Source organism: Malaclemys terrapin, chromosome 1, assembly GCF_027887155.1.
Source record: "Malaclemys terrapin pileata isolate rMalTer1 chromosome 1, rMalTer1.hap1, whole genome shotgun sequence".
NCBI classification, from domain to species: Eukaryota; Metazoa; Chordata; order Testudines; family Emydidae; genus Malaclemys; species Malaclemys terrapin.
Genome location: NC_071505.1, coordinates 291,466,924 through 291,492,009, shown reverse-complemented (window position 1 = coordinate 291,492,009; position 25,086 = coordinate 291,466,924). Strand labels below are relative to the sequence as shown.

Genomic DNA, 25,086 nt, shown 5'->3' with positions numbered 1-25,086 from the left:
GCTGATTAAATGCACAGCACTGCCAAATTGCTCAATTATAACTGACTCGGAAATTGCAGTTCACGGATCTAAAAGTTTGTAGTACGACTTTGAGAAATAAGGAGGAAACTCAATAATCTCATAATTACATTTTATTGGAAATAATAGCATCAGCAGAACAAGATAATGAATTACTGTTTGTAACACAGAACACCCACCTATGGAAGGATCCTCTGTGATTTGAATTTGGAAGAGATTGATTAGACAGTTTGGAATGATTACAATTGGGATATCTTTTAGTAAGTACATTTTAAAATTTTTAGTTTCAGCCACAATATGTTGTTATGTAAAAAGTTTCCTGGATATAATATATAGTTAAAATTATTTAGGAAAAGCTAAGATAGATGATTAATCATTCTTTAAAGTAACCCTTTGGCACTGTGAATTGGATTCCCTGATGCCAATTTATTATGCAATGCCATAGGGTTTAAAATGCACTTAATTCCAAAAGGACCAGCCAGATGTGTGAAGTATGACACAGTTATATACGGTATATGGGCAGAAAAAAACAAGAGTTTAGTAAACTTATGACTTAGGTTTCTAAATCAGTGGCATACATTGTCTGCAGCAGAGGAGCTTAAGCCAAGAGGAAAATGGGGCATCAATCAGGCACCAAACGCGGTGTATGATGGGAAGTAAATTATTTCTGGTGCACAGAGGATGAGGATTGAGTCTGTTGATGAATAGGGTTATTAAACCTCTACCCTAGCCTGACTCACCTGCATAAATCATTTATTTTGACTTTTTTTTATATGGGCTTCAACTATTACATTTTAGAAATATAAATTACAGGTAAATAAATGACCAAGATAACATAACACATCAATGGCAAACCAAGCAAATAAACATGAAGCATACCTCCCTTCCCCATCCGGCCTGTTTGGCACATTAAGGCAGACCCCAGTGCTGTCTAAGTTATTGGCAGGGTCTTCGGCAGCCTCAGAGCAGCCCAGACTCAGGACAACAAGCTGGATGCCATAGCCCCTTTCCCCTGGGTGCAAGTCCTGTGGTGTGTGTATTAGAGGTGCAGTATAGGTTCTCACCCTAGAATATTAGGGTTGGAAGAGACCTCAGGAGGTCATCTAGTCCAATCCCCTGCTCAAAACAGGACCAACACCAACTAAAACATCCCATCCAGGGCTTTGTCAAGCCAGGCCATAAAAACCTCTAAGGATGGAGATTCCATCACCTCCCTAGGTAACCTATTCCAGTGCTTCACCACCCTTCTAATATCCAACCTAGAGCTCCCCCATTGCAACTTAAGACCATTGCTTCTTGTTCTGTAATCTGCCACTACTGAGAACAGCCTAGCTCCATCCTTTTTGGAACCCCCCCTTCAGGTAGTTGAAGGCTGCTATCAAATCCCCCATCACTCTCCTCTTCTGCAGACTAAATAACCCCAGTTCCCTCAGCCTCTCCTTCTAAGTCATGTGTCCCAACCCCCTAATCATTTGCATTGCCCTCCGCTGGACTCTCTCCAATTTGTCCACATCCCTTCTGTAGTGGGGAGACCAAAACTGGACGCAATACTCCATGTGTGGCCTCACCAGTGCTGAATAGAGGGGAATAATCACTTCCCTTGATCTGCTGGCAATGCTCCTACTAATACAGCTCAATATGCCGTTGGCCTTCTTGGCAACAAGGGCACACTGCTGACTCATATCCAGCTTCTCGTCCACCTTTTCTGCAGAACTGCTGCTTAGCCAGTCGGTACCTAAGTGCAGGACTTTGCACTTGTCCTTGTTAAACCTCAATAGATTTATTTTGGCTCAATCCTCCAATTGGTCTAGGTCCTTCTGGACCCTATCCCTACCCTCCAGCATATCTACCTCTCCCCCCAGCTTAGTGTCATCTGCAAACTTGCTGAGAATACAGTACTATAAACAGGGCCATCCCTAGCTATTTTGGGGCCCTATGCAAACCCCCTCACAGGGAGGAGGGGGATCCAGACCTCCACGGGTGGGGCTGGCCCCAGGCCTTCACGGGGAGGGAGGGTGGGGCTGGCTTTGGGGACAGTGGGGAACCACCCCCCAGTGCTCACCAGCGGCGCGGCTGGGGCCGGGCCGCTGAACTTTCCGCCGCCGGTGAGTGCAGGCTCGGCCCTGCTTCAGTCCTCGAGGGAGTGAGGGCAGGGCTGGGGTGGAGCAGGGGCGGGAAGAGGCGGGGCAGGGGCAGAGGCCATGGGGAAGAAGCGGAGCAAGGGCTGGAGCAGCACACAGCTATGCAGGGCACCGGGAAATTTGGTGCCCCAAATTATGTTTATAATTATAATTATTATTTCCTAGTTAATGAAGTAGACTGTCCCCCAAAGTTCAGTCTGTTGCAGAGGTGACTGTTTTTCAAGAGTCAGGATCCAAGTATTAATGAAAGCACCCCAGGGGGTTTTCTCAGTGAATGGATCCAGAGTGCCTTTCCCTACATTCTGTTATATTGAAACAACTCTTTGTTTCTATACACAGGCAGTATAAACCCCTGCGTTCTTATAGAGCTTCTCTTCTACCTTTAAGTGGTTTCGATTGTTTGTCCTTGTCTCTGATGGCTTCCATTGACTGTTCTGGAATACGTCAAGAGAGACAATCAACTCTTGCATTATCTCGCCAGCTGACTAAGGAGGGGTGTCAATTCCCTCTTGCTTAAATAGTTCATCATCGAGAAACGTTACATCCTGGTGATTAATTTCTATTCCAATTCCGTTATTCCATAAATATTGTCCATATTTACATCTCACACTGATTATGAGTCTTGACAAAGTCATGAGTTTTCTTAGATACATTACATGTTACTCTTACGGATAAATATCCTGTAAGATGTGTTTAGTGTAGTGAGTTTGTCAAGTCTGACGAGAGAGCTGTTTGCAAAGAACAGGGGTTCCACTGCCAATGGGTGTCTGTATCACAGCCTCTCGTATCCTATTTTGAGGCAACCCCAGCAGTAGCTGGTGGAGGTTTATGGGTTGTTTAGAGCTGATCAAAAAATAGAAGACAGGTTTAAAAATGTTCATCAACAATTATCAGAGGGGTAGCCGTGTTAGTCTGAATCTGTAAAAAGCAACAGAGGGTCCTGTGGCACCTTTAAGACTAACAGAAGTATTGGGAGCATAAGCTTTCGTGGGTAAGAACCTCACTTCTTCAGATGCAAAAAGCAACAGAGGGTCCTGTGGCACCTTTAAGACTAACAGAAGTATTGGGAGCATAAGCTTTCGTGGGTAAGAACCTTGCATCTGAAGAAGTGAGATTCTTACCCACGAAAGCTTATGCTCCCAATACTTCTGTTAGTCTTAAAGGTGCCACAGGACCCTCTGTTGCTTTTCACATCAACAATTGTTTCTCATTTTTCATATAAATATTGCTTGTGGAAATTTTCTAGTCAGCTCTGGGGAATCATTTTCCTTTCTTTATTTTTCCTATCATCTTGCTTTTGAGCTAGGATATAAGTGCCAACTATTTTCACCTGACATAAAAAGAATTTTAAAATATCTTATCTCTGGAGACATGAATGATAGTGTCCAGAAAAAGACACCTAAACATTTCTAGCAATAGACACCAGGCTAGCTGTCATCGGAAGACTGATAGCATTTAAAAGATACACATCACTACTTTCAATACAACTAAAAGCCCAGCAGTCTGTGCATAAGTACCATGTAGGTTTGTGTAATTGATGTACTGTCGTCAGAGGCATAATTTGTCTAAATGCACTTTAACTTTGGAGACTGCATTTAAGTGCAAGAAAATACTTCAATATATGGTACATTTTAATGGAATGATTATATAAAGAAACATACCTAAGAGCATGTATTTAAACAGTGCTCTGTATTTTTATTGCTGTACCTCTGAGGTGATACCTGTGAACAGAATTAGTTTCTGTCTAAACGAATGGCTTTAAAAAGACTGCAACCCAAGCCCTGTTTAAATTAGATTCTCTTGTTTTTGTGTTCTCTGGTAGAGAAAACTTTCTACTGAATAAGAATTTATATCAGGTATTGAAAGGTGGTTCTCCAAGTGAACTGGGGATTGCTCAGAAAGAGTTACACTGTGTTCTGGATGAAGAAAATTAATTATATTAGAGTTGCAATTTGTCAGTAACTGGGTAGTGGAATCATGGATTTAAAAAGTTAGGAGTGAAGATGAAATTAGGAATTTTTGAACCTGTAACTAATATCAGAGGGGTAGCCATGTTAGTCTGGATCTGTAAAAAGCAACAGAGGGTCCTGTGACACCTTTAAGACTAACAGATGTATTGGAACATAAGCTTTCGTGGGTGAATACCCACTTCATCAGACGCATGTGACATGCATGTGACATGCGTCTGACGAAGTGGGCATTCACCCACGAAAGCTTATGCTCCAATACATCTGTTGGTCTTAAAGGTGCCACAGGACCCTCTGTTATTATTAACTAATGTAGTTCTGCTGTGAATTTATTACCCTCTAGCATTTATTAAATTATTAGAAAAATATATCTCCTAATTATGTAACTAGTAAAGTTTCTGAGGTTTAATACTGAAGATTTATTTTCTATTTGTGAAGAACCATCAGTTAGCAGGCCCCTACAGCTCATTGGGATCAGGGTATTTTAAAATAGGTTTTCAGTAAATATACAGTTGAGGGAGCAGGGCAGTTAATGGGTTGAAACTGTTTGACAGAAAGATGGTATGTTTATGAACATCTTGTATGGCCCCCAACTGTGCTTAATAAAAACAAAAGAGTGGTGTTTTCATTTATTGTAGGCTCAATAGCAAAATGGCATGCGCTGGCATGCTGCGCAGAGATTAAAGCAAGAGAGCAAACGGGAAAATAGTTCTGCAAAAGTGCTTTTTAAAAAATGCTTCTCAACTAAATATGTTTTGTTCAGTTCTGTTGACTGTTTATTCAGAAATCATACTTGTATTAGGCAGCTGATGTGCACCATTTCTCTTAATTTTTCTGTCTGTTTTCTTAACCTAAAAAGGATAAGATAATTTATTCTAAATGCTACTTTAGTATTGGGTCTTTCCTGAATGCTAAATTATGAGGGGTAAAATATGCTGATACCTACAAGGAAAAAAGAGAAGAATCTATTCAACTCTATATACCTTATGTTCAACATCAGCTGAATTTCCAGAGTTAAAAAGCTAGTATTGTCCACAAAATCACCTAGCTTCATGACGTTCCTTTATTGTGTAATCGGATTTTAAGACTATGCATGTTAACATTTACAGAAATGATTACAGGCTATTCTCTATTGACTATATCGTAACTTCAAATAAACCCTATGCTATAGGGGCGAAATCGTTGTTCTGTTGAAATCACCAGCAAAACTCCCATTGATTTCAATAGGTTCAGGATTTCATCCTAGCTCAGAGGTCCTCAACTCAGTGGTTTCTGAGCTGAATTGAGGCTATCTCAGAATTCTATAAAGAGCTCTTTTAAGGTCTATATGTCTGGTGAGCTTCACTCATGAGAGTGAACTAAGTGCTGGCAGGTACATGTATGTGTATCACAGCTGGAACTGGTAGGTGGCCCCTGCATCCAAGAGTGGGACAGAGAAAGAGGAGACCCCCCATTTCTTTCCTTCTCAATGGCCACAAGATAAGTGAAAGAGAATGAGGGCATGGTCATGTGTGGATGCAAAGTCACAACACACACACAACGCAATGCAAAAATAGGACATTGTGATGCTTTTATTTTGTGGATTTCTGAGAGTCTCTCAAATGCAAAAAGTCTATCCAGCTGGTAGCAATTGAATCCAGCTGTTGTAAGTGACTGCATGGTTCAGTGAATAGGGGGCTGAACTAAGAGTCCAGAGACCTGGGGTCTATTCCTTAATCTGCCACCGACCTGTTGCATGACCACAAGCAACTCATTGAACCTTTCTGGGTCTTATATCATTATTTGTGATCTAGAATAAACAGTCCTGTATAACATATAAGAATTATTATTACTTATTTTATTATTTCTTACAGATAGATTGTATTACCTTACAAAACAATTAAAAAAACTTGCCAGATCTCTCCACATCATTGGCTGGCTTTAACATTTTCACATATTCATTTGAAATGGCATTGGGCGAAACCTCTGCTTCCTTCCCCCCAGAACAGTAGTCATTTATGCAGCAGGGGAGAAATACTAATCATTTAAAATATATGAAGGAAGTAAACACCAAGCATCGGGATGAATTATTCAGTAAATGGACAAAATCAGAAAAAAAATAACATGTAGGCTGAATTGTAAGGAAGTTTTATTTCACAGTTTAATGGACCTCACTGTAAGACTCTCTTGAGGAAGATGTGGAAGAATCATCCCAGGAGATCTTCAATAAAAAAAAGTATTAGATGAAGTACTAGAAAATATACTGTAGGGTGAAATTTTGCACTGGAAGGATTAGTGAGTAAGATGGCCTAGTAGATATTTCCCAACTCTAATTTGCATCCCAATTCTTCTACTTTTACTGATGGTGAGTAGCACTCTTGCTAGTCTCCTTGAAGTCACTGAGAAGCCTTGTTTGAATAAATTACTCATTTTAAGTAATGATGACAGATTCAGGCCTTTTATCATTATAATATTTGGGTTGGTCTGGTTTGGTTGTTGAGTTTTTATTTTATACAACCTCACAAAAACATAAGAATGACCATACTAGGTCAGACCAATGGTCCATCTACCCTAGTATCCTGTCTTCTGACAGTAGTCAGGGCCAGATGCTTCAAAGGGAATGAAAAGAACAGGGCCACTATCAAGTGATCCATTCTCTGTTGTCCAGACTCAGGATCTGACAGTCAGAGGATCTAAATGTCTAGTCCAGTAATAGGTGCAAGTAGAGGAACTAAGTGTAGTGGGGGTCTGTGTCACTGGAAGATTTTGAGTGGATTTATTGATCTGCAGATCTAGGCCCTGTGTTTTGACAAGATACACAGAACACAGAATTTTTACTGTAGAAGAATGTATTATTATTTGCCCAGCTCGAGGTCTTTGGGAATATGTACAAACCTTTAAATGCACAATACTAAAGGCCAATCAATGTGGACACAAAATGCAGGTGCTCCCTGACGTAATGGAAACATCACACTATAGCCTTCCACATTAAATCCCTTACACCGTTTAATACATCTAGCACCTCACACACACACGCGCACACACACACACACACTTCCCATTTCTTTAGTGAATGTGAAAATTCAGCCCCCCCCCTTTTTTTTTTTTCAAGGAAAAGAACTATTATAATCACTAGAAGACAGGCTTTGGATGAAAATTTATGGAGTTTCATATGATAGCATTAGCTCCCCAGATCTGATGGAACAATAGACCCAAAAGTGTAACCCAATATGATACAGTGTAAGCACAATTGATGAGCATTTTAATGTGGCATAGCGCAGAAATTGTATCGTTCCTGGGATATTTATATCTGTAATTTAAAACCTGTGGTTTGACTGTTCTAGATGACAGCAAATTTTCAGAGGCCATCACAGTGCTGCTTACCTGGATTGAGCGAGGCGAGGTGAATCGTCGCTCCGCAAATCAATTCTATTCAATGGTGCAGTCAGCAAATAGCCACGTTCGCCGACTTATGAATGAGAAAGCCACTCATGAACAAGAAATGGAACAAGCCAAGGAGAGTTTTAAAAATGCCTTAACAGGGATCCTCACTCAATGTAAGTAACTCTTTTTGTCCAGTGTTGTTGTTGTGATTGTGGTAGTGGTGGTGTGTTTTGTGTGTTTGGGGGTAAGTAGTTATGATAAAGTCACATTCTACTTCATATCCTATTTCATACGCTATAGCAATTTGGAGGAACAAGGACCATTCCTAAGAGCTTATTTCTCAAGGTGAGCAAAGTTTCAGTAGTTTTTCCATTAATAGACTGAGACATACTATAAGATCCATAATGTTTCAGGAAACTGACCAGACAAAAGTATCCCCAATATGGAACAGAGAAAGATCATGCTTTACCTGGAGTGCAATGATCTCTTATCTGTGAGTTGTAGAGATAAGGAATTCTAGTTATCTTTTATACCTACAGAATAGAGCCTAGGTAAAAATAAGTTATAGAAATGATCCCCTTTCAGGAGGCTTATAAATAGTGTGCCAACGCCACCCCCACAGCAAAAGAACTCTCTGTACCGCTGTTGGCAGCAGAAGTGCTCCGTTAATCTTCTGCCAGCATTTATTTGGCAGGTAAAGTGTCTAAAATATTTAGTGCTGGCAATTTTTCCCGGTACAGAAATATAATTAAGCAACTCACCTTAATGGGGTTCCCTCATAAAACAATAATCAGGATAATTGCCTAGGGCCCTTTAAAACAATTGTACTTCATTTATGCGGGATTTTCATATGTATAATGCATCCCCACAATCTTCGTTTTTATTCATTCAGCCCATCTGCACCCAATTCACATGGAAAAAGGCTAGATTCCAATTACCCCAAGTTCCTCAAATAATGGATCTAATTATAGTCACAAAGATGCATCCTGCTTATGCATACAAGAAAAAAAAATTAAGAAAATTTTTCAGTCTGAGACCAATATGCATGTTGCACTTTTGTGTCTTAATTATGCCTTTGCTATTTACATACACATTAACTATATGCACCATAAACACTGTGGGATCATGCTAAAAGACGGAGTTATTATCTGAGGACGTGTGCAGTGGGTGAGTTTTCAAGATCACTTAATACCCATGGTAGTTTGGATAGGCAGGTCATTTTACATCTCAGGAACTGAAAAATAATGTGTGAGAAAAAGGAAAGTGAGCACCACCATGGCCATGTTGTTCTGTTCATACCAGGTTTCCAAAACTTTCATGTACAACAGCTGGTTCTAGTATTTAAAAATGTCTTCTTCAGCAGGGTTAAAAAATCACCTAGTGTCAGCAGTCTGGGCCTTAGTTAAAGCCATCTAAATAATTTTGTTAATCGTCAACTATTGTGCAATATCTGTCACTGGGAAAATTGAGAGCCTTGTAGTTTCAGGCTATGTCTACACTACAAACTTTGGTCGCTGCAAATTATATCGATATAAAGCCCCCGCAATTAGTATATCACTTGTGTGCATGCATATTTGGCTCCTAGTGTTGGCAGTGCATGTACTCACCAGCAGTGCTTATATCAATGCACAGTGCATTGCACCATAGGTAGGTATCCCAGTGTGTAACTCGCCCCTCCCCTCCCCCCCCCGGCCCCCCATCATTCAGCTCACTGTCTTTTTTGGGAAGTTTTGGCTATGCATGGTGGCATAGAAACGGGTCGTAAAGGGGTGACTGGGAGCAAGAAGTCAACTTCCCAGTGTGCAACTGTCTCCATCCCATAATATCATCCATATCCCATAATTTCCGTTCCTCTTTTCAAAATCCCCAAAACCCATGCAGCCCTCCTCGCTGTCCACCGTCTCTGACAGAAGCATGGAGCCTGCACAGCTCTGCACTATTGTGGTGAGCGTTGCAAGCACAGAACACACAATCCTCTGGTAGTTGCAGAACCCGAAAAGAACCAAATCAACAGGAAACATGACAGTTTTTGGAGGACAGATTGCTGTGGGACATAGCAAGAATCAGCTCAAGGTTGGTGGTGGTGGAGCAGCTGCCGATGGTGAAGTGTTGCTTATGGTCCTGAGAAATGAGCACTGACTGATGGGATCATGCCATAGTGCAGGCTTGAGACGACAAGCAGTGGCTGCAGAGCTTTCAGCTGCACAAGGACACATCCCTGGATCTATGTGCTGAGCTTGCCCCGACCCTCCAGCTCAGGGACAATGAAATGAGAGCTGCACTGACAGTGGAGAAGTGAGTCACGATCGCACTGTGGAAACTTGCAAAGCCAGATTGCTGCCACTCAGCAGGGAATCATTTCAGAAAACCCACTGTGGGAGCTGTCATCAAGTGTGCAGGGCCATTAATCGCCTCTTGTTATGCAAGAGTGTGACTCTCAGCAATGTGCAGGACATAGTGGCTCGATTTGCAGCAGTATGGTTCCTGAGCTGCGTTGGAGCAATAGATGCCATACCTATCCCTATTTTGGCAGACCACCTTGCCAGAGCGTGACATCAACAGAAAGGGCTGATTTTTTATGGTTATGCAAACATTGGTGGATCACTGGGGATGCTTCACTAGCTTCACTGTGGGCTGGTCAGGGAAGGTGCATGCCACACACATCTTTAAGAACAAAGGGCTGTTCAGAAAGCTACAAGCAGGGACTTTCTTTGCTGACTGGTAGATTACCACTGGTGATGTTGAAATGCCAATAGTGATCCTGGGGGACCCAGCCTACCCCCAGTTCCCCTGAAGCTATACACTGGCCACCTCGACAGCACCAAGGAGAGATTCAACTAGCAGCTCAGCAGTTGCAGAATGACAGTTGAATGTGCTTTTGGTAGATTGAAGGGACATTGATGTTGTTTACTCACAAGATTGGATCTCAGTGAGAAAAATATCCCACTGTTATAGCTGCCTTCTGTGTCCTGCATAATATCTGTGAACCAAAGAGGGAAAACATTTCCACTGGGGTTGAGTGCAGAGGTGGAGTGGCTGTCTGCTGAGTTGGAAGAGCCAGATATAAGTGCTATTAAAAGAGCTTAACACGGAGCTATATGGCTCAAGGAGGCTTTGAAAGAGTAGTTTAACAGTGAGACACAGTAATGCTCTACCTGTCCCTGCTGTTTTTGGCCTGTTAAGAACTGTGTGGTGCTGGTGTACCTGTATGAATGTAACACTGTCATTGCACCTATTCATTTTGTTTGTTACGGATCCTATGAGTTGTGTCACACTGTACAGTAACCAGTAAGTGGGTGCTCTCAGAACCGCTAGGCACTCTGCAGCATATGTAGTGAACTAATAAAGATGAATTATGTTCCAAACAATCTGTGAAAAGAAAAATCTGTGCAATTTTAAAGCAAATACACTGAAAACTTAATAAATTAATAGAACAGAACTTTACAAGGGGAAAGAACATTCATGTACATTTTAGCTACATACTCCAACTGTGGCTTTCACAGGTCAGTGTATGTGAAGCTTTGGTAGTCTTTAATGTCCCCCCAGGTGGAGAGGTAGGCAGCAGCCCCTGATGACATAAGGAATGTTTGGGGGGTGGTGCTGCAATCGAGTTCTCCATGAACTGCAGAGGGGGGCAAGCCCTGGATTGTTGAATCTGTAGGTCCACAAGAGTCTGCGGGATCTGTGTTTGCTGCCAGAGAAGCCTCATTACCTCCTGGTGCATCTTCCTCTCCTTTTCCTGCTGGGACTTCTGGGCCTTTCTCCTCTGCACTCTTTCCTTCTCTAGGCTGTTTGCAATGTTCACCTTCCAGGCCCTGTGCTCAGGGTCTGATGCAGCACTGGCTTGCAGGATTTCATTGAACATGTCAGCCTGAGTCCTCTTCTTTCTCCTCCCTATCTGGCTCAGGCGTTCGGCAGGTGTGGAGGAGGAACCCCTCAAGGTCACAATGACAGCAACTGCAGATAAAACACACAGAGGTACCATTGTCAGAATAGTCACAACAGAAAGCAAAAGATTCAGAACTCCCCTTCCCTTCCCTTCCTCCCCTAATGTTTTCAACAACACATGCTCATTGGCTCTTTTGCTTGGGATTACTGGTGCATGGCACCACTCACAGCACCAGCCACAGTGAGTATGACTCCTGAGGGTAACACAGAGAGCACAGCTGCTGTTGGCGTCCCGGAGCCACCTAGGCCTATATGCTGCTATCTTGTGTACTGACTGCAATGGTGCCTGCTGAAGTTTTCACTGACTGGCACGGGAAAGTGCCCTACCATGGATGAAGAAATAAGACTTCCGTCCCTAGAAACCTTTGGGAGAGGATTGAAGAATGCCTTCATGAAAGTTTCATCGAGATCTCTCAGGAGCAATGAAAAGCAGATCGCAACTCTACCTCTCTTTGTTGTACCTTACCTCTTCTAGTACGAGTAAATTAATGAAAAGTCATGAGCTGCATCCTGTTAAGTTAGGGATTCCTAACTCCTAACGTCATCACTGTGAGAAATACATTTACACGCTTATCCAATGATCCTTCCCCTTCACTGGGCTCGACTGCCAGGACTGACTGGACTGTGGTGGAGTCCCAAACAAGTCCTGGCTTGCAACATAGCTGGGCCCTAGTCACATGTCTCTCATCCTCCTCCACCTCCTTCTCATCCTCACTGTTGAAGCCAGGGGGCTGTGGGTTGGGCTCCTCAGAGGTATCCATGATGATCTGCAGGGTCACGGGGGGTCTCTGCCGAACATGGCAAGCAGCTCTTTTTAAAAGCAGCAGGTCTGAGGCTTGGCACTGGATCGACTGTTGGCCTCCCTGGCCTTGTGGTATGCCTGCTGAAGTTCCTTCACTTTCACATGGCACTGCTGCTGGTCCCTGTCATACCCTTCTCCTGCATCCCCCATGAAATCTGCTCGTAGACGTCAATGTTTCTATGGCTGGTCCATAGCTGTGTCTGCATAGCCTCTTCTCCCCAGAGGCTCAGGAGATCCAATATCTCCTGTCTACTCGAAGCCAGAGCACTTCTGAAGTATGTAGCCGGCATGGTCAGCTGGGCAGTTGCACACAATAATGGAGAGCTGTAGGTGTACTTGCCATCCTGGACAATCAAGAAAAGGCATTTCAAAAATTCACGGGGCCGCTGGGCAGTGGAGTTCACAATTGCGACCAGAGTGGTCAGTGTTGGGCACTGTGACAGCTGCTGGAGGACTGTTAGGGTGAATATGGGTAATGCAGTGTCTAGACTTGTGCTGCGTCAACCTCTACATCAACCATGGCTCAACGCCACTTGGGGAGGTAACATTGCTATGTCGATGTAATGAGTGTTTACATCAGTGGGAGACAAATTTAAGTGCAGACACATGGTCGACGCAAGGCGGTTTATGTTGACCTAACTTTGTAGTGTATATCAGGCCTCAGGTAAGACTTATATTACTGTCTGGTTAGTTCCTGCCATGTACAGAATTGTGATGTTTCCTTAAAAGCAAAATTGGCCTTGGTGCAGGTAAATTTTTCAAAGCATGAGGCTTACACAAGCCTGACAAACTCTCAGCAGTACCCAGAAGGAAGGTAGCCCCTGGCCGGTCTGTCATGTGGGGGCAAGGACACTGAAAAGACATATTTGGCTAAAGGTGTCACAATCCATGTATGTTTATAAATACCAAATTTATGAGCTTTCCAGATGCTCCAAGTTGTTGTTTTATCAATGTTGTAAATATGCCCCATTAATTTCATTAACATGTCTTCTTAAAATTCTCTGCAAACTCTTTATGAACAGATGGACAATGTTTCACATTTCACATATATATAGTAAGCCTAAGAGTGTAAAACAAGGAATTGTGAAACAGGCTTCTCCTTTCAAGAATCTTGCATATCTCATAGTTGATTTAAGGAATATTCTCTGTCTTGTTTACATCATTCCCATGCACATAAAATTATGCAGGTATGCCATATCAGCATAACACTCTTTGTAAACAAAAATCTGAAATTAAACTTGATACCATCAAGTAGCATAGCTATCCAGAAGAGGTGTGCTGTCTAGTAAGTTATGTGGAGCCAGTGAGATTCTAAAATACAATAGCTTACACTAGTGTAATACTGTAGTGTTATGGACAATTGATATCAGCATTACAGTACTTGTAAGAAGGGTATGCTGCACAATCTTCCTGAAAAGAGAAATGTAAAGGAAGAACCTGAGAGGTTATTTAAAAGTACCAAAATAGTAAGGAAAAATGAGTAGCAAAAGTAGTGGAGAAGAATTGTGTTAAGGAAAGGGGGTTTAAGTGTATTTGTCTCAAACATATACAAAGTGCATGTTGGTCTCAATGTAAAATACTTTCTTATTAACAAGGACTAGTGCAATCAGAACATTTTAGCTTATGGCCCAGCCACCAAAGAACTACAGGTAGTGAAATCTCTGCCGCAAGTTTCTGACTGCAGGTATTTGAAAGATTAGCAAGAGGATTAAACCTAAACATTTGGGTCATGTGTTCAACACATACATTAATTGCTTGACCCGATGCTTATGGCAGGGTAATCAGCAAAATAGAGTGTATTATAGCTGTCACACCACCAATTTACTGGTCATGTTAAAGTTCTACAGATAATCTTAGTCTCTTTATTAGAGAGACAAGGTGGGTGAGGTAATATCTTTTATTGGACCGACTTCTGTTGGTGAGAGACAAGCTTTCAAGATACACAGAGTTCTTATTCAGGTCTGGGAAAGGTAATAAGGGACAATTCAAGTAGGTGTGGCCTGTTAACACCCCTGTAGTCATAGGACAAAAATGGGGGTTTAGTGGGTTACAGATTGTTGTAATAAGTGTTAGCAATATGTGTTCTTCATGGGGATTTCTTCTCAGGAAGCATGCTACTTATATGGAGTTCACAACCTCTTGTGTCCACCTACCATGAGGTTGTATATACCCGGCACTCCTTCCCTGACCTTCCACACTCTCACCATTCATCCCTTCCCCAAAGCACACGTTTCCCAAGAGGCCTATAAACCCTCATACTCATGCTAAAGCAATGTTAGCACTATAGGTCATAGAAAATTAGGGTGACCAGATGTCCTGATAAAATCAGGACCGTCCCGATATTTAACCCTTTGTCCCGCGTCCCGATCAATGTACGATTGGGACGCCATTTGTCCCGATATTCAGATAAGGAGGTGAGCGGGAGGGAGGTGCCGACTCCGTGGGTGCTTCAGGGTTGGAGCACCCATGGGGAAAAACTGCAGCCAAGCTCCCTCCTCCTCGCCTTCTTCTCTCCCCCACGCCCCCCAGCACACCGCGTCCCTGCTCCTCTCCCCCTCCAGCATTTCCCGCTGCCTAACAGCTGTTTGGCGGTGCTTAGCGCTTTCCAGGAGGGAGGGGGGAGGAGCGGGGATGCGGCACACTCAGGGGAGGAGGTGGAGAAGAGGCAGGGCAGAGGCGGGGACAAAGCCAGTGTCATTCTCCCTCCTGTTGGCATAGAGCATTTTCACCATACACGCTACTGTGGCACAGCTGCATTGGTGCAGCTGCACCAATGTAGCGCTTCTAGTGTAGACTAGCCACTAGAGTAGAAAAGATTTGACTAGGGACAACTATCTGGCTACATGGAAAAGTTTCTCTGCATGGATACATCATAATCAGTCTCACAAAGTCTCTCCAAGCATCCTGATCATTTTAGATTAGCTCCTGTCTGTAAAGGAATATGGTGTTTCAATCAGCACATTATGAATCCACCTTGCAGCCCTTAGAGCCTTCCTCCCTCCAATAGATGGGTGCTCTGTCTTTATCCACCCTACTATAACACGATTTATGAAGGGCCTCATCAAGGCCTTCCCACTAGTCATTAAGCCAACACCACTATGGGCTCTTAACCTCCTGCTGTCAAAACTTACTAGACCTCTATTTGAACCCTTAGTGACATGTTCGATGTTCCACCTATCTATGAAGGTGGCATTTCTAGTGGCCATCCTGTTGGCCGGGAGGGTCAGCAAACTGGGAGCCCTCATGGTAGACCCTCCATGTACAGTATTTCAAAAGGACAAGGTATCCCTCCACTTTCACCCTAAATATCTCCGCAAGGTTGCCTCCAAAATTCACCTTAACCAGTATATTCATTAACCTGTCTTTTTTCCAAACTCCTATGCTTCTCCTGAAGAGAAGAGATTTCACTTGCTTGACATCAGGTGTGCATTGGCCTTTTACCTACAAAGAACCAGACCCATTAGCGTCTCCAAAACGCTTCATTGTGATAGCAGAGGGATCCCATGCTCAAGCTATATCCCCTCAAAGGATTTCTAAGTGGGTTTCTGGCTACATTATCAAGTTCTACAAGCTAGCTCACATCCCACCTGGTGATGGTATAACAGCCTACTCCATGAGAGCACAGGCTGCCATGGTAGCATCTCTGCAGGAAGTCCCGATACTGGGTATTTGCAGAGCAGCCACCTGGAGCTCCATACACATATTCACTATGCATTACGTGTTTGTTCAGGCTTCAGCTGTAGATGCAGTGGTGGGATTGGCAATGCTGCATGCATCTGTGTTGCTGGCTTCCTCGTAACCACCTCCAGTCTGAGCACCGCTTGCCAATCACCCACATGTGGAATACACAAAGAGATCAGCACTCAAAGAAGAAATGGAGGTTACTTACTATAACTGGAAGTTCTTCAAGATGGGTGATCCTTATCTGGATTACTCACCCTCTGTCCCCTCCGCTTCGAATCTGGTTGGATTCACGGTAAAGAGAGGAACTGAGGGGCCGTCAAATTTCACTGCCTCTTATAGCCTGTCTCAGGAGCATGAGGAGATCTACTGTGCATGCGTGGACCACCGGACACCGGTTTTTTAAAATCTCTGGACTTGGCACATAGTGCATATGCATATACATGTGTGGAATACAGATAGGGCCCACAGATCTCAAAGAACTTCCAGTCACAGTAACTAACCTCCATTTACACCCCATCCCCTGATTTTGTTCTGTGCATTTTGATCATATCTGGAGAAATGGTCCATACAATCTAGAGGCAGAAATGACCTATTAATCTTCTAGTCACTCTCTCCATCTTGTTACCAATGCAAGATTATTTCTTACAATGTATTTTCTACTCTGTTGTCCACTCTATGGGGGTCCCACCACTTCTTTTGAGATACTGTTCAATTGCCCAATAGCTTCCTATTTGCTCATTTTTTCTTTATGATGTATAATGAGAGACTGAAAGGTGTTTTTTTTTTGGCGGGGGTGGGGTGGTCATGTAGTTTTTTTACCTTAGAAATATCATGAATGTCAGCTTTGATCTTCCCTGGCCATTCCCAGGGACCTTCTGTATATCTCAAAGGATTTATATTGTTAGTGCTCTCACATTTTAATGAATGGGAATTGAATATCCTTTCTCGAGGAAATAACGGTGTTAACAAAGACGCATTCTAAACAGTCTGGCTAAAATTCCTTTCCCCTCTCAATTGCTCAAAGTTTACTCCCTTGTGATATGATTTCTTCAGTTCTGAAGTCATGAAAGTCTTCCCAGCTAGACAGGACTTGAATTTCTAATGTAAAAATCTAAGCAAAAAAACCCCCAACCAAAAATAAATAAAATAAAATCCTTCCCGGCCTTCTTCATGCATAATAAAAAGGGAATGGACCTTGGTTTTGTTTTGTCCCTTTTTCAGGTTACCTTTAAAATGTGCTCCATTATTTTTCCTGGACAGAAGTGAGACTCGTGTTGGTGGTTACCGGGATCACTTACCTTCTTACCTGTTTTTTTAATATCAGCACTGTAATTGCTTTCTCCCACAATCCATTAACTCCATAGTATGTTCCATGACTTTTCAGAAATACAGTCAGTTCCACTACAGGTACAATAGGTTTGCTAGTTAAGTGTCTTAGCATCCAGGATGTAGATCATCCAGACTTTCTTCTAAATATTCATACTTTCCTAGTATTCCCCTAATTGCTTTCTATTGGTAGCTGTTTTTAAAAAGGTTTTCCTTATTTGTCCAGTCTTCTTTATTCCTTTTGCTAAAGACTAATTAAAAAAATTGGAGTTAGCTGTTTTAGTAATTTTTCAAGCCATCATTAAGTTCTTCAAGGCAGGGATGGTCTCATATGAAGTGTTTGTATAGTGCCTAGCACAATGGGGCCTAGTGTCCTTAGGTGCTAACAGAATACAAATAAAAAAAAATTAATCATTAATATAATTATACTCTGGTACTTCTTGTTCCTTTTATATATTTGTAAAAGACCTTTATGATCCATTCAGCCCCTTTGGCTAGCATATTAATTCAGCATTTTGTTTGTTTGTTTTTTTTCTAATAATTTTTTTAGTAAGCCTTAACTGAGTCTCTATATTCTTACATACAGATATTTTTTTAAATGTTTTGTCCAGAATTCTGTTGCAATGGCAGAGGACCTATTGTAGGATAAAAGACTTCATGTAGGTTTGTCCAGTGTTATTATTCTTCCTTGCCCCATTTTTCTATCTACCTTCTTGTTGCTGTATAACCATGGTCTCCACCCCGAATGTTGTCTAATGGCTCATTCCTTTGTCATAGAATCATAGAGTCATAGAAGATTAGGGTTGGAAGAGACCTCAGGAGGTCATCTAGCTTGACCCCCTGCTCAAAGCAGGACCAACACCAACTAAATCATCCCAGTCAGGGCTTTGTCAAGCCGGGCCGTAAAAACCTCTAAGGATGGAGATTCCACCATCTCCCTAGGTAACCCATTCCAGTGCTTCACCACCCTCCTAGTGAAATAGTGTTTCCTAATATCCAATCTAGACGTCTCCCACTGCAACTTGAGACCATTTCTCCTTGTTCTGTCACCACTGAGAACAGCCGAGCTCCATCCTCTTTGGAACCCCCTTCAGGTAGTTGAAAGCTGCTATCAAATCCCCGCCTCGCTCTTCTCTTCTCTTCTGCAGACTAAATAAACCCAGTTCCCTCAGCCTCTCCTCGTAAGTCATGTGCACCAGGCCCCTAATCATTTTCGTTACCCTCCGTTGGACTCTCTCCAATTTGTCCACATCCCTTCTGTAGTGGGGGTCCCAAAACTGAATGCAATACTCCAGATGTGGCCTCACCAGTGCCGAATAGAGGGGAATAATCACTTCCCTCCATGTGTTTCATCTGTCTTGGATTCCTTTGTTTCTCCAGTACTGTGTAATTTTAGCCCCCATCCAGTGGCAAGCTGGAGCTGATTCGCACCGGTTCGCAAGAACCGGTTGCTAAAATTAGACGCCGGTGGAGAACCGGCTGTTAAAGGGTCAGGCAGGTGGGCAAACAACTCCGGTCCGCAAGCCTCATCCGGCCCCTGGGACCGTCCTGTCCCCCACCTGAGCTCCCAGGAGTCCCAGCTGGGATCTCCCCCGGCCCCTCCCCCGCTTCTCCCACCTCGTCCTCCTCCAGAGCCACAGCGTGCCAAGCCGCCAGCAGCTCAGCTCCCCAGACCTGCTGCTTTGAGCAGCCGCCGGCAAAGTAAGGGGGGGTGGGGGCTGCGAGCTCCAGGGCCGCCCGGGGGGGGGGGGGGAAAGTGGGGCAATTTGCCCCAGGCCCCACAGGAGCCCCCATGAGAATCTGAGGCTCCCCCGGGAGCCACGCCGCTGCAGTGCTGTCCAGGGCTGCTCCTGGACGACATGCACTGAGGCTCCAGAAGAGGGGGGTGGCGGGGGTAAGCAGCATGGTAAAGGGCCAGGGGGGTCGGATACGGGGCAGGGAGTCCCGGGCACAGTGGGGGGGTTGGATGGGGCAGAGGTTCTGGGGGGGGCGGTCAGGGGATGGGGAACGGGGGGGGAGGTTGGGTAGGCGGGAGTTCTGGGCGTCTGTTGGGGTGGTGGTGGATGGGGTCAGGGCAGTCAGGGGACAGGGAGCAGGGCGCGTTGGGTAGGGGGTGGGGTCCTGGGGGCAGTTGGGGTGGGGGGTTTCAGAAAGGAGTGGTCAGGGGACAAGGAGCGGGGGGGGGGTTGATGGGTTGCGGGTTCTGAGGGGGGCAGTCGGGGGCAGGACATGGGTGGGGGTCAGATGGGGGGGGATAGGCTGTTTTGGGAGGCGGGTGGGGCTTGTACTCACTGGACGGTTCCCTACTGGGTCTTCGGCGGCACTTCGGCAGCGGGTCCTTCACTCGCTCCGGCACTGAAGGACCCGCCGCCACCGTGCCGCCGAAGATCCGGTAGGGAACCGGTTCCTAAGATTTTGGCAGCTCATCACTGCCCCCATCAAAGCGAAAAGGAGTTTTGCTACTGATTTCAGTGGAGCCAGGATTTCACTAATAAGACTTCTCACTGTTATTTTTATGTATTGTTTTATATAGGCCTATAAATGCACGTGGTGCTTTACAATCAAATAAAAGAGTTAGCTTCTAAAGAGTTTTCAGTCAAAGGCTTCAATTCAGCAGTACATCCCTAGTCATCTTGATCTTGCAAGGTGTTCACTTACATCGGAGTTGAGGGCACTCAACACCTAACAGGATCAAGCCTCAAAGCACTGAAGCAATGGCTCAAGTCCCACTGAAGTCAGTGAACATGCTGAAGTGCTTTTCTGAATAGGTATGGACTTAAAAAGAGGTTAAATGCTTTGCTGAAGTGGAAGGTAAATACTGTGTGGATATGATGTCGTGAGTGACGATAATAAGGAACTGGAGCAGAGAAGAGAGGACAGGGTTACACCAGTGAGATAGAGCAAATATTTTGGTTAGTTGGGCCCACTTCATGATGGCTGCACTTTTAAAACTTGATTTAGTTTGTTGTTTATAAATGAAGGACCAGACCCTAATAATATTACTGGCTGATATGATTACTGCCCTCATTGGGAACACTCACATTAGAGAGCTCTGTCTGGTAGTAAGTGTTCACAGGATTGGGCCCAAAGGTTGTAGTTTTTTATTATTATAAAGATATTTGAGGTGGTGTGAGCAGGGCAGAAATGTGAGAGCAAAGGAGGAGAGGAAGGAAAGATGGAGATGTAGAGGGAGAAAGGATGCAAAAGGGAGAGTGTGAGAATGCAGGCAGCAAAGGAGAGGGGGAAGGCATAGGGTGCATATGGTATAACAGATGGGGACTTGGAAGGGTTTGAGCAAAATGGGGGGAAGCAAACGTTTTCCAGCATTAGAAATTAGAAAGTTTTTTTTTGGATGAGACAAATGACTTTCTGGCTGATAAATGAGGCCCTGTCTTTTTCCCTCAGTAAAGGAAACCATCTGACACTTGAAACAAATGTACCCTCCTGGTCTTCACGGAGAAGAAGGAGCCTCATAAAGCTGTCATGCTCTATTGCCCTGGCAGGTTGTTATTTCAGGAGAGTCCCTACGCATAGGGGAACCTGTCAGAGCCCAGGCACATTTATGATGCCTCTTCCTCTCAGGACCTCCTCATGGAGCTCTTTCCTGATGAGATAAAAACACAAAAGTAGCTGTGACAGTCTCAACTATCGACAGAACTATCTGCCACCTACAACAAAGACCAAATCAATCCCAATTATTAAAGAGATCAGCTAATTACACACAGTACATTACAGATAGCAGAAAATCCAGTCAAGGTGATGACGACAGTAGCATGCACAGATTCTTTCTTTGTATTAGATTTGTTTCTGTGATGTCAGAGTATAGCCCACAAGCTTTATTCCTTACTACATAATGTCAGCATTAACAGAGAAGGTACTGTGCATCTATACCTGCCCTACTGTATCATACTGGCCTGGTGACAGGTTCCAGTTTGCTGAGAAATGACATGTAGGTGTAGTGGTCTTGTTAAGTTCAAGTGATTTATTGCATGGCAGTGTGCCAAAGCCCTTTGTTACACTGGGCTGCCAGTTTCTTCACTGTAAATTAAATCACATTTCACATCTTAAAAGATTTTCAACATTTATTTTTTGGACAGATTTCCTAGCAATCCCTTGTAGGACATGGTGAGCTCTGTTTAATTTAAGTACATTCTGTTGTTTCAACATACAACAAGAAGTGTTTCTACTTTTCTAGAAGTGAGTGTTGTTTAATTATTAATATAAGTGCTTTGGAACAAGTGATTGTGCGTGTTTTGTTATGGATTCTGAGGAATATGGAAGTTTCAATATTCCCAGGATGTTCCCTCTTTAGCTTTTCTTCATCCTGTTTCTTGGTAAGAGAAAAGCACGTCCCAAGAACAGCAAACCAATGATCACAGGCATGGTTTGACTTATGTATTTGGGGGTGCAGCTCCAGCCAGGCCAATGGGGCCATGCATGGGAGGCAAATTCCATGCCTGCCTGACGCAGGCAGTATGGGGCGGTGCAGTGCCCTTCCATGCTGCCCCCCAATTATGCCCATGCCAATGACAATGAATTAGAAGGACATCATGAGAAGGGAGGGAGGTTATAATTTGTGTTGCAGAGGAAAGGCTAGGCAAGGCGGAATGAATAAAACCACTTATAAATGTTTTTTCCCCTTCACTTATATGAGGTAATTTGTATATTGTAACATGCAAAACTCAGGTAATATCACTGCCAGTCACCCAACTTCTTAACAACCAATATTGACTTGCACAAATATGATCAGTGTGGGGTGAGGTGGGAGCTTGCAGCGGCAGATTTTTAAAAATCTAACTATTTTTGTGTTGCTGATAAGGCATCAGCTGGAGTATTGTGTCCAGTTCTGGGCACCACATTTCAGGAAAGATGTGGACAAATTGGAGAAAGTCCAGAGGAGAGTAACAAAAATGATTAAAGGTCTAGAAAACATGATCTATGAGGGAAGATTGAAAAAATTGGGTTTGTTTAGTCTGGAGAAGAGGAGACTGAGAGGGGCCATGATAACAGTTTTCAAGTACATGAAAGGTTGTTACAAGGAGGAGAGAGAAAACTTGTTCTTCTTAACCTCTGAGGATAGGACAAGAAGCAGTGGGCTTAAATTGCAGCAAGGGAGGTTTAGGTTGGACATTAGGAAAAACTTTCTAACTGTCAGGGTGGTTAAGCACTGGAATAAATTGCCTAGGGAGGCTGTGGAATCTCCATCACTGGAGATTTTTAAGAGAAGGTTAGACAAAGACCTGTCAGGGATGGTCTAGAGAATACTTAGTCCTGCCATGAGTGCAGGGGACTGGACTAGATGACCTCTCAAGGTCCCTTCCAGTCCTATGATTCTATATTTGGAGATCATTAGCCACTCTCTTTGTTGTCTTTGTAGTATATTGCACAGCCAGTATGATGTAGGTTTCTATTGTACAAATGCATTATGGGATCTGTCATAGCATGTCTAATTGATTAGCGAACTCCAACATATGCTACTCTAAGCCCTGTACTTTGCATTTCTATACTATTCCCATGGGTGGTGTTTTTAACTTTTATAGGTTACCTGCTCTGTTCTGCTGATGACATTCACATCTGTTTCTCCCTCTCTGGCAGTGTATCTTGGGTAACAATGAATGGGCTCTATTGACTTTTGGCTGTTAATGTGCAGAAGACAAATACTTTTCTGAAAGTAAATACCATTGAAACCCAAATGCTTCTCTTTGGACCCAATTAATTATAAAATTCTGTATCTTTCTTTATTCTGCCACTTAACTGAAATATTGTGTCAACATTACATGTCAAGTTGCCGAGGGTAATTTTGATCTTGGACTCAATGCTGGAACATAGTCAATATGTCACCAAATGCATATCAGGACAATTGCCAGAAATACACCCTTTTCTATCCACAGATGACCTGGAGACTGTAATCCATTCATTTATAACATCTAGCCTTGACTACTGTAATTCTTTGTTTGCTGGGCTCCCTGCCAAATTGATTGGCAGACTCCAGCTTATTCAGAACTCAGCAGACAGGCTTTTGACCAAGACCAGGCTAACTATCTACATTATTATTGTCTCGGAGTCCTTATTCCAAAATCATGTTTATGTTGACTGTAAAATTTCCTTTCAACTTTAATTTTATGGGTGAAATCCTTCTTTTATTTTCAGTATCACTTGTCATGCATTTTAAAATCTTTCTAAGATAAATTGCTGCATATTCCATTATTCCACCTACAATCGTTTCGTGTTTGGACCATTTCATTCTATACCCCTCAATTTTGGAATTAGTTGTCCATGATATGAGTTCTGATTTTTTGTTTTGAGTTTAGGTCAAGCTGGATTCTATTTTCTTCATTGTTTCCTTTTATTGTAAAGTACTGGGAGACATTCAGTTGCCTATGTACATTTTTATTGTATAAAAGGAATAAGAACTTCATTTATGCATAATAGTCAATGAAATATCAAGCAAAGCACAATTTGAGTTGCTTGTTCTTGTTGCTTGTGGAATTTCAAGATGCAATTTCAGCCTTAACATGTGTAGGTAGTTGAAAGAATGTATTTAATATACATAGTGGAAAACAAATGTTCTCCCATAGTCTCCCTATCTACAGAACTGTATAGCCCTTTACCCCCACCTTGTCTTCATTCAGTAAACTTGCTATGTTATGGCATATTTTCTACTGTAAATATTCCACTTCTCCCTATGATCAGTCCTCTTTGTCCCTACCTCCTTAGATTTATAGTTTATGTATTCTTTTTAATTTACATTTAAGAGGAATATCATAATTTGGCCCACTTTGTTTATGGCAACAAATATTGAACAATGATGATGTAAGTATCTATTTAATATGCCTAATATAAGTTTCCACCTATAATACATTATCTTACAGTAATGCTGCAGTTGTGAACCATTAGCTGACATCTACATATCAACTCTGGTTTTCAGGGTTTAAAACTCAGCAGAAAAACAATAGTATAATTTTTTGTGTGAAACACACCACACAAAGTATCACAAAGCCTTAGAGTGAATTTTTAGGAAAATTGGAAACAAATCTGAATTATATTGAAGGAAAAAAAGAAGTGGGGTTTTTGCATCCTTCCAGAACAATGATGTTCTTAAAATTAAATTTGACCAGTTACCTATATTCTCTATTAACAAGAAGCAATTTTGCGTATGGCTAATGAAAATTTTATTATATAATTTTATACAGATGTTTGTTGGTGAATATTTAATGATACTTAATAATAATACATAGCGCTTATACTCTACAGTGCTGTTCACACACAGAACTGAAGGAACTTTACAAAGATGGGTAAGAATTATTAACCCGTTTTACAGATAGGGACCTTGGCCATGTTACACGGTGGCTAAGCCAGGGTAAGTAGCTAGGGCCTTAGATGCGTTTGGCCAAACTTCATCCCTGAAGGAAGGATGAGTAAAGTGGAAGTGAGAACTCAATAACTCCATTGGCCCAATTGTCTACAATGGAACCATGACAATTTGCACCAGCTGAGGTTTTGCCTCCAGAGTATTCTCTGTATGGCAGAGAATACATTCATATAGGGAAGAGTCAGGCTCAGAGGCCCAGATTTTAAAAGGTATTTAGGCGCCATGGGAGTTAAGCGTGTATCTGCATCTTTAGGCACCTAAATACCTTTTAAAATCTGGTTCTCTGAACCTGGTATCTCCTATATGGGTTTACCCTAAGCTGAAGCTGAGAAACTCAAAGGGGTAGAACCTCACCTGGTACAAATTGTCATAGCTCGATTGAAGTCAGTGGAGCTTCTCTGTATTTCCAGAGATTTGACGTAGGCAAATAAAGTCAATAGAATTTTTGCCGGAGTGAAAACTGCA

At 42.8% G+C, this 25,086-nt stretch overlaps 1 protein-coding gene across 8 annotated transcripts in view; it reads left to right on the top strand.

The window, feature by feature from the left end:
* ENOX1 (ecto-NOX disulfide-thiol exchanger 1) overlaps positions 1 to 25,086 on the top strand; it is a 494,661-nt gene that overhangs the window by 369,354 nt on the left and 100,221 nt on the right. For all 8 annotated transcript variants that reach the window (XM_054014097.1, XM_054014088.1, XM_054014046.1 and 5 more), the window contains one exon: positions 7,450 to 7,662. In XM_054014097.1, the coding sequence (XP_053870072.1) occupies positions 7,450 to 7,662 (213 nt within the window). The remainder of the gene's footprint in view (positions 1 to 7,449; positions 7,663 to 25,086) is intronic.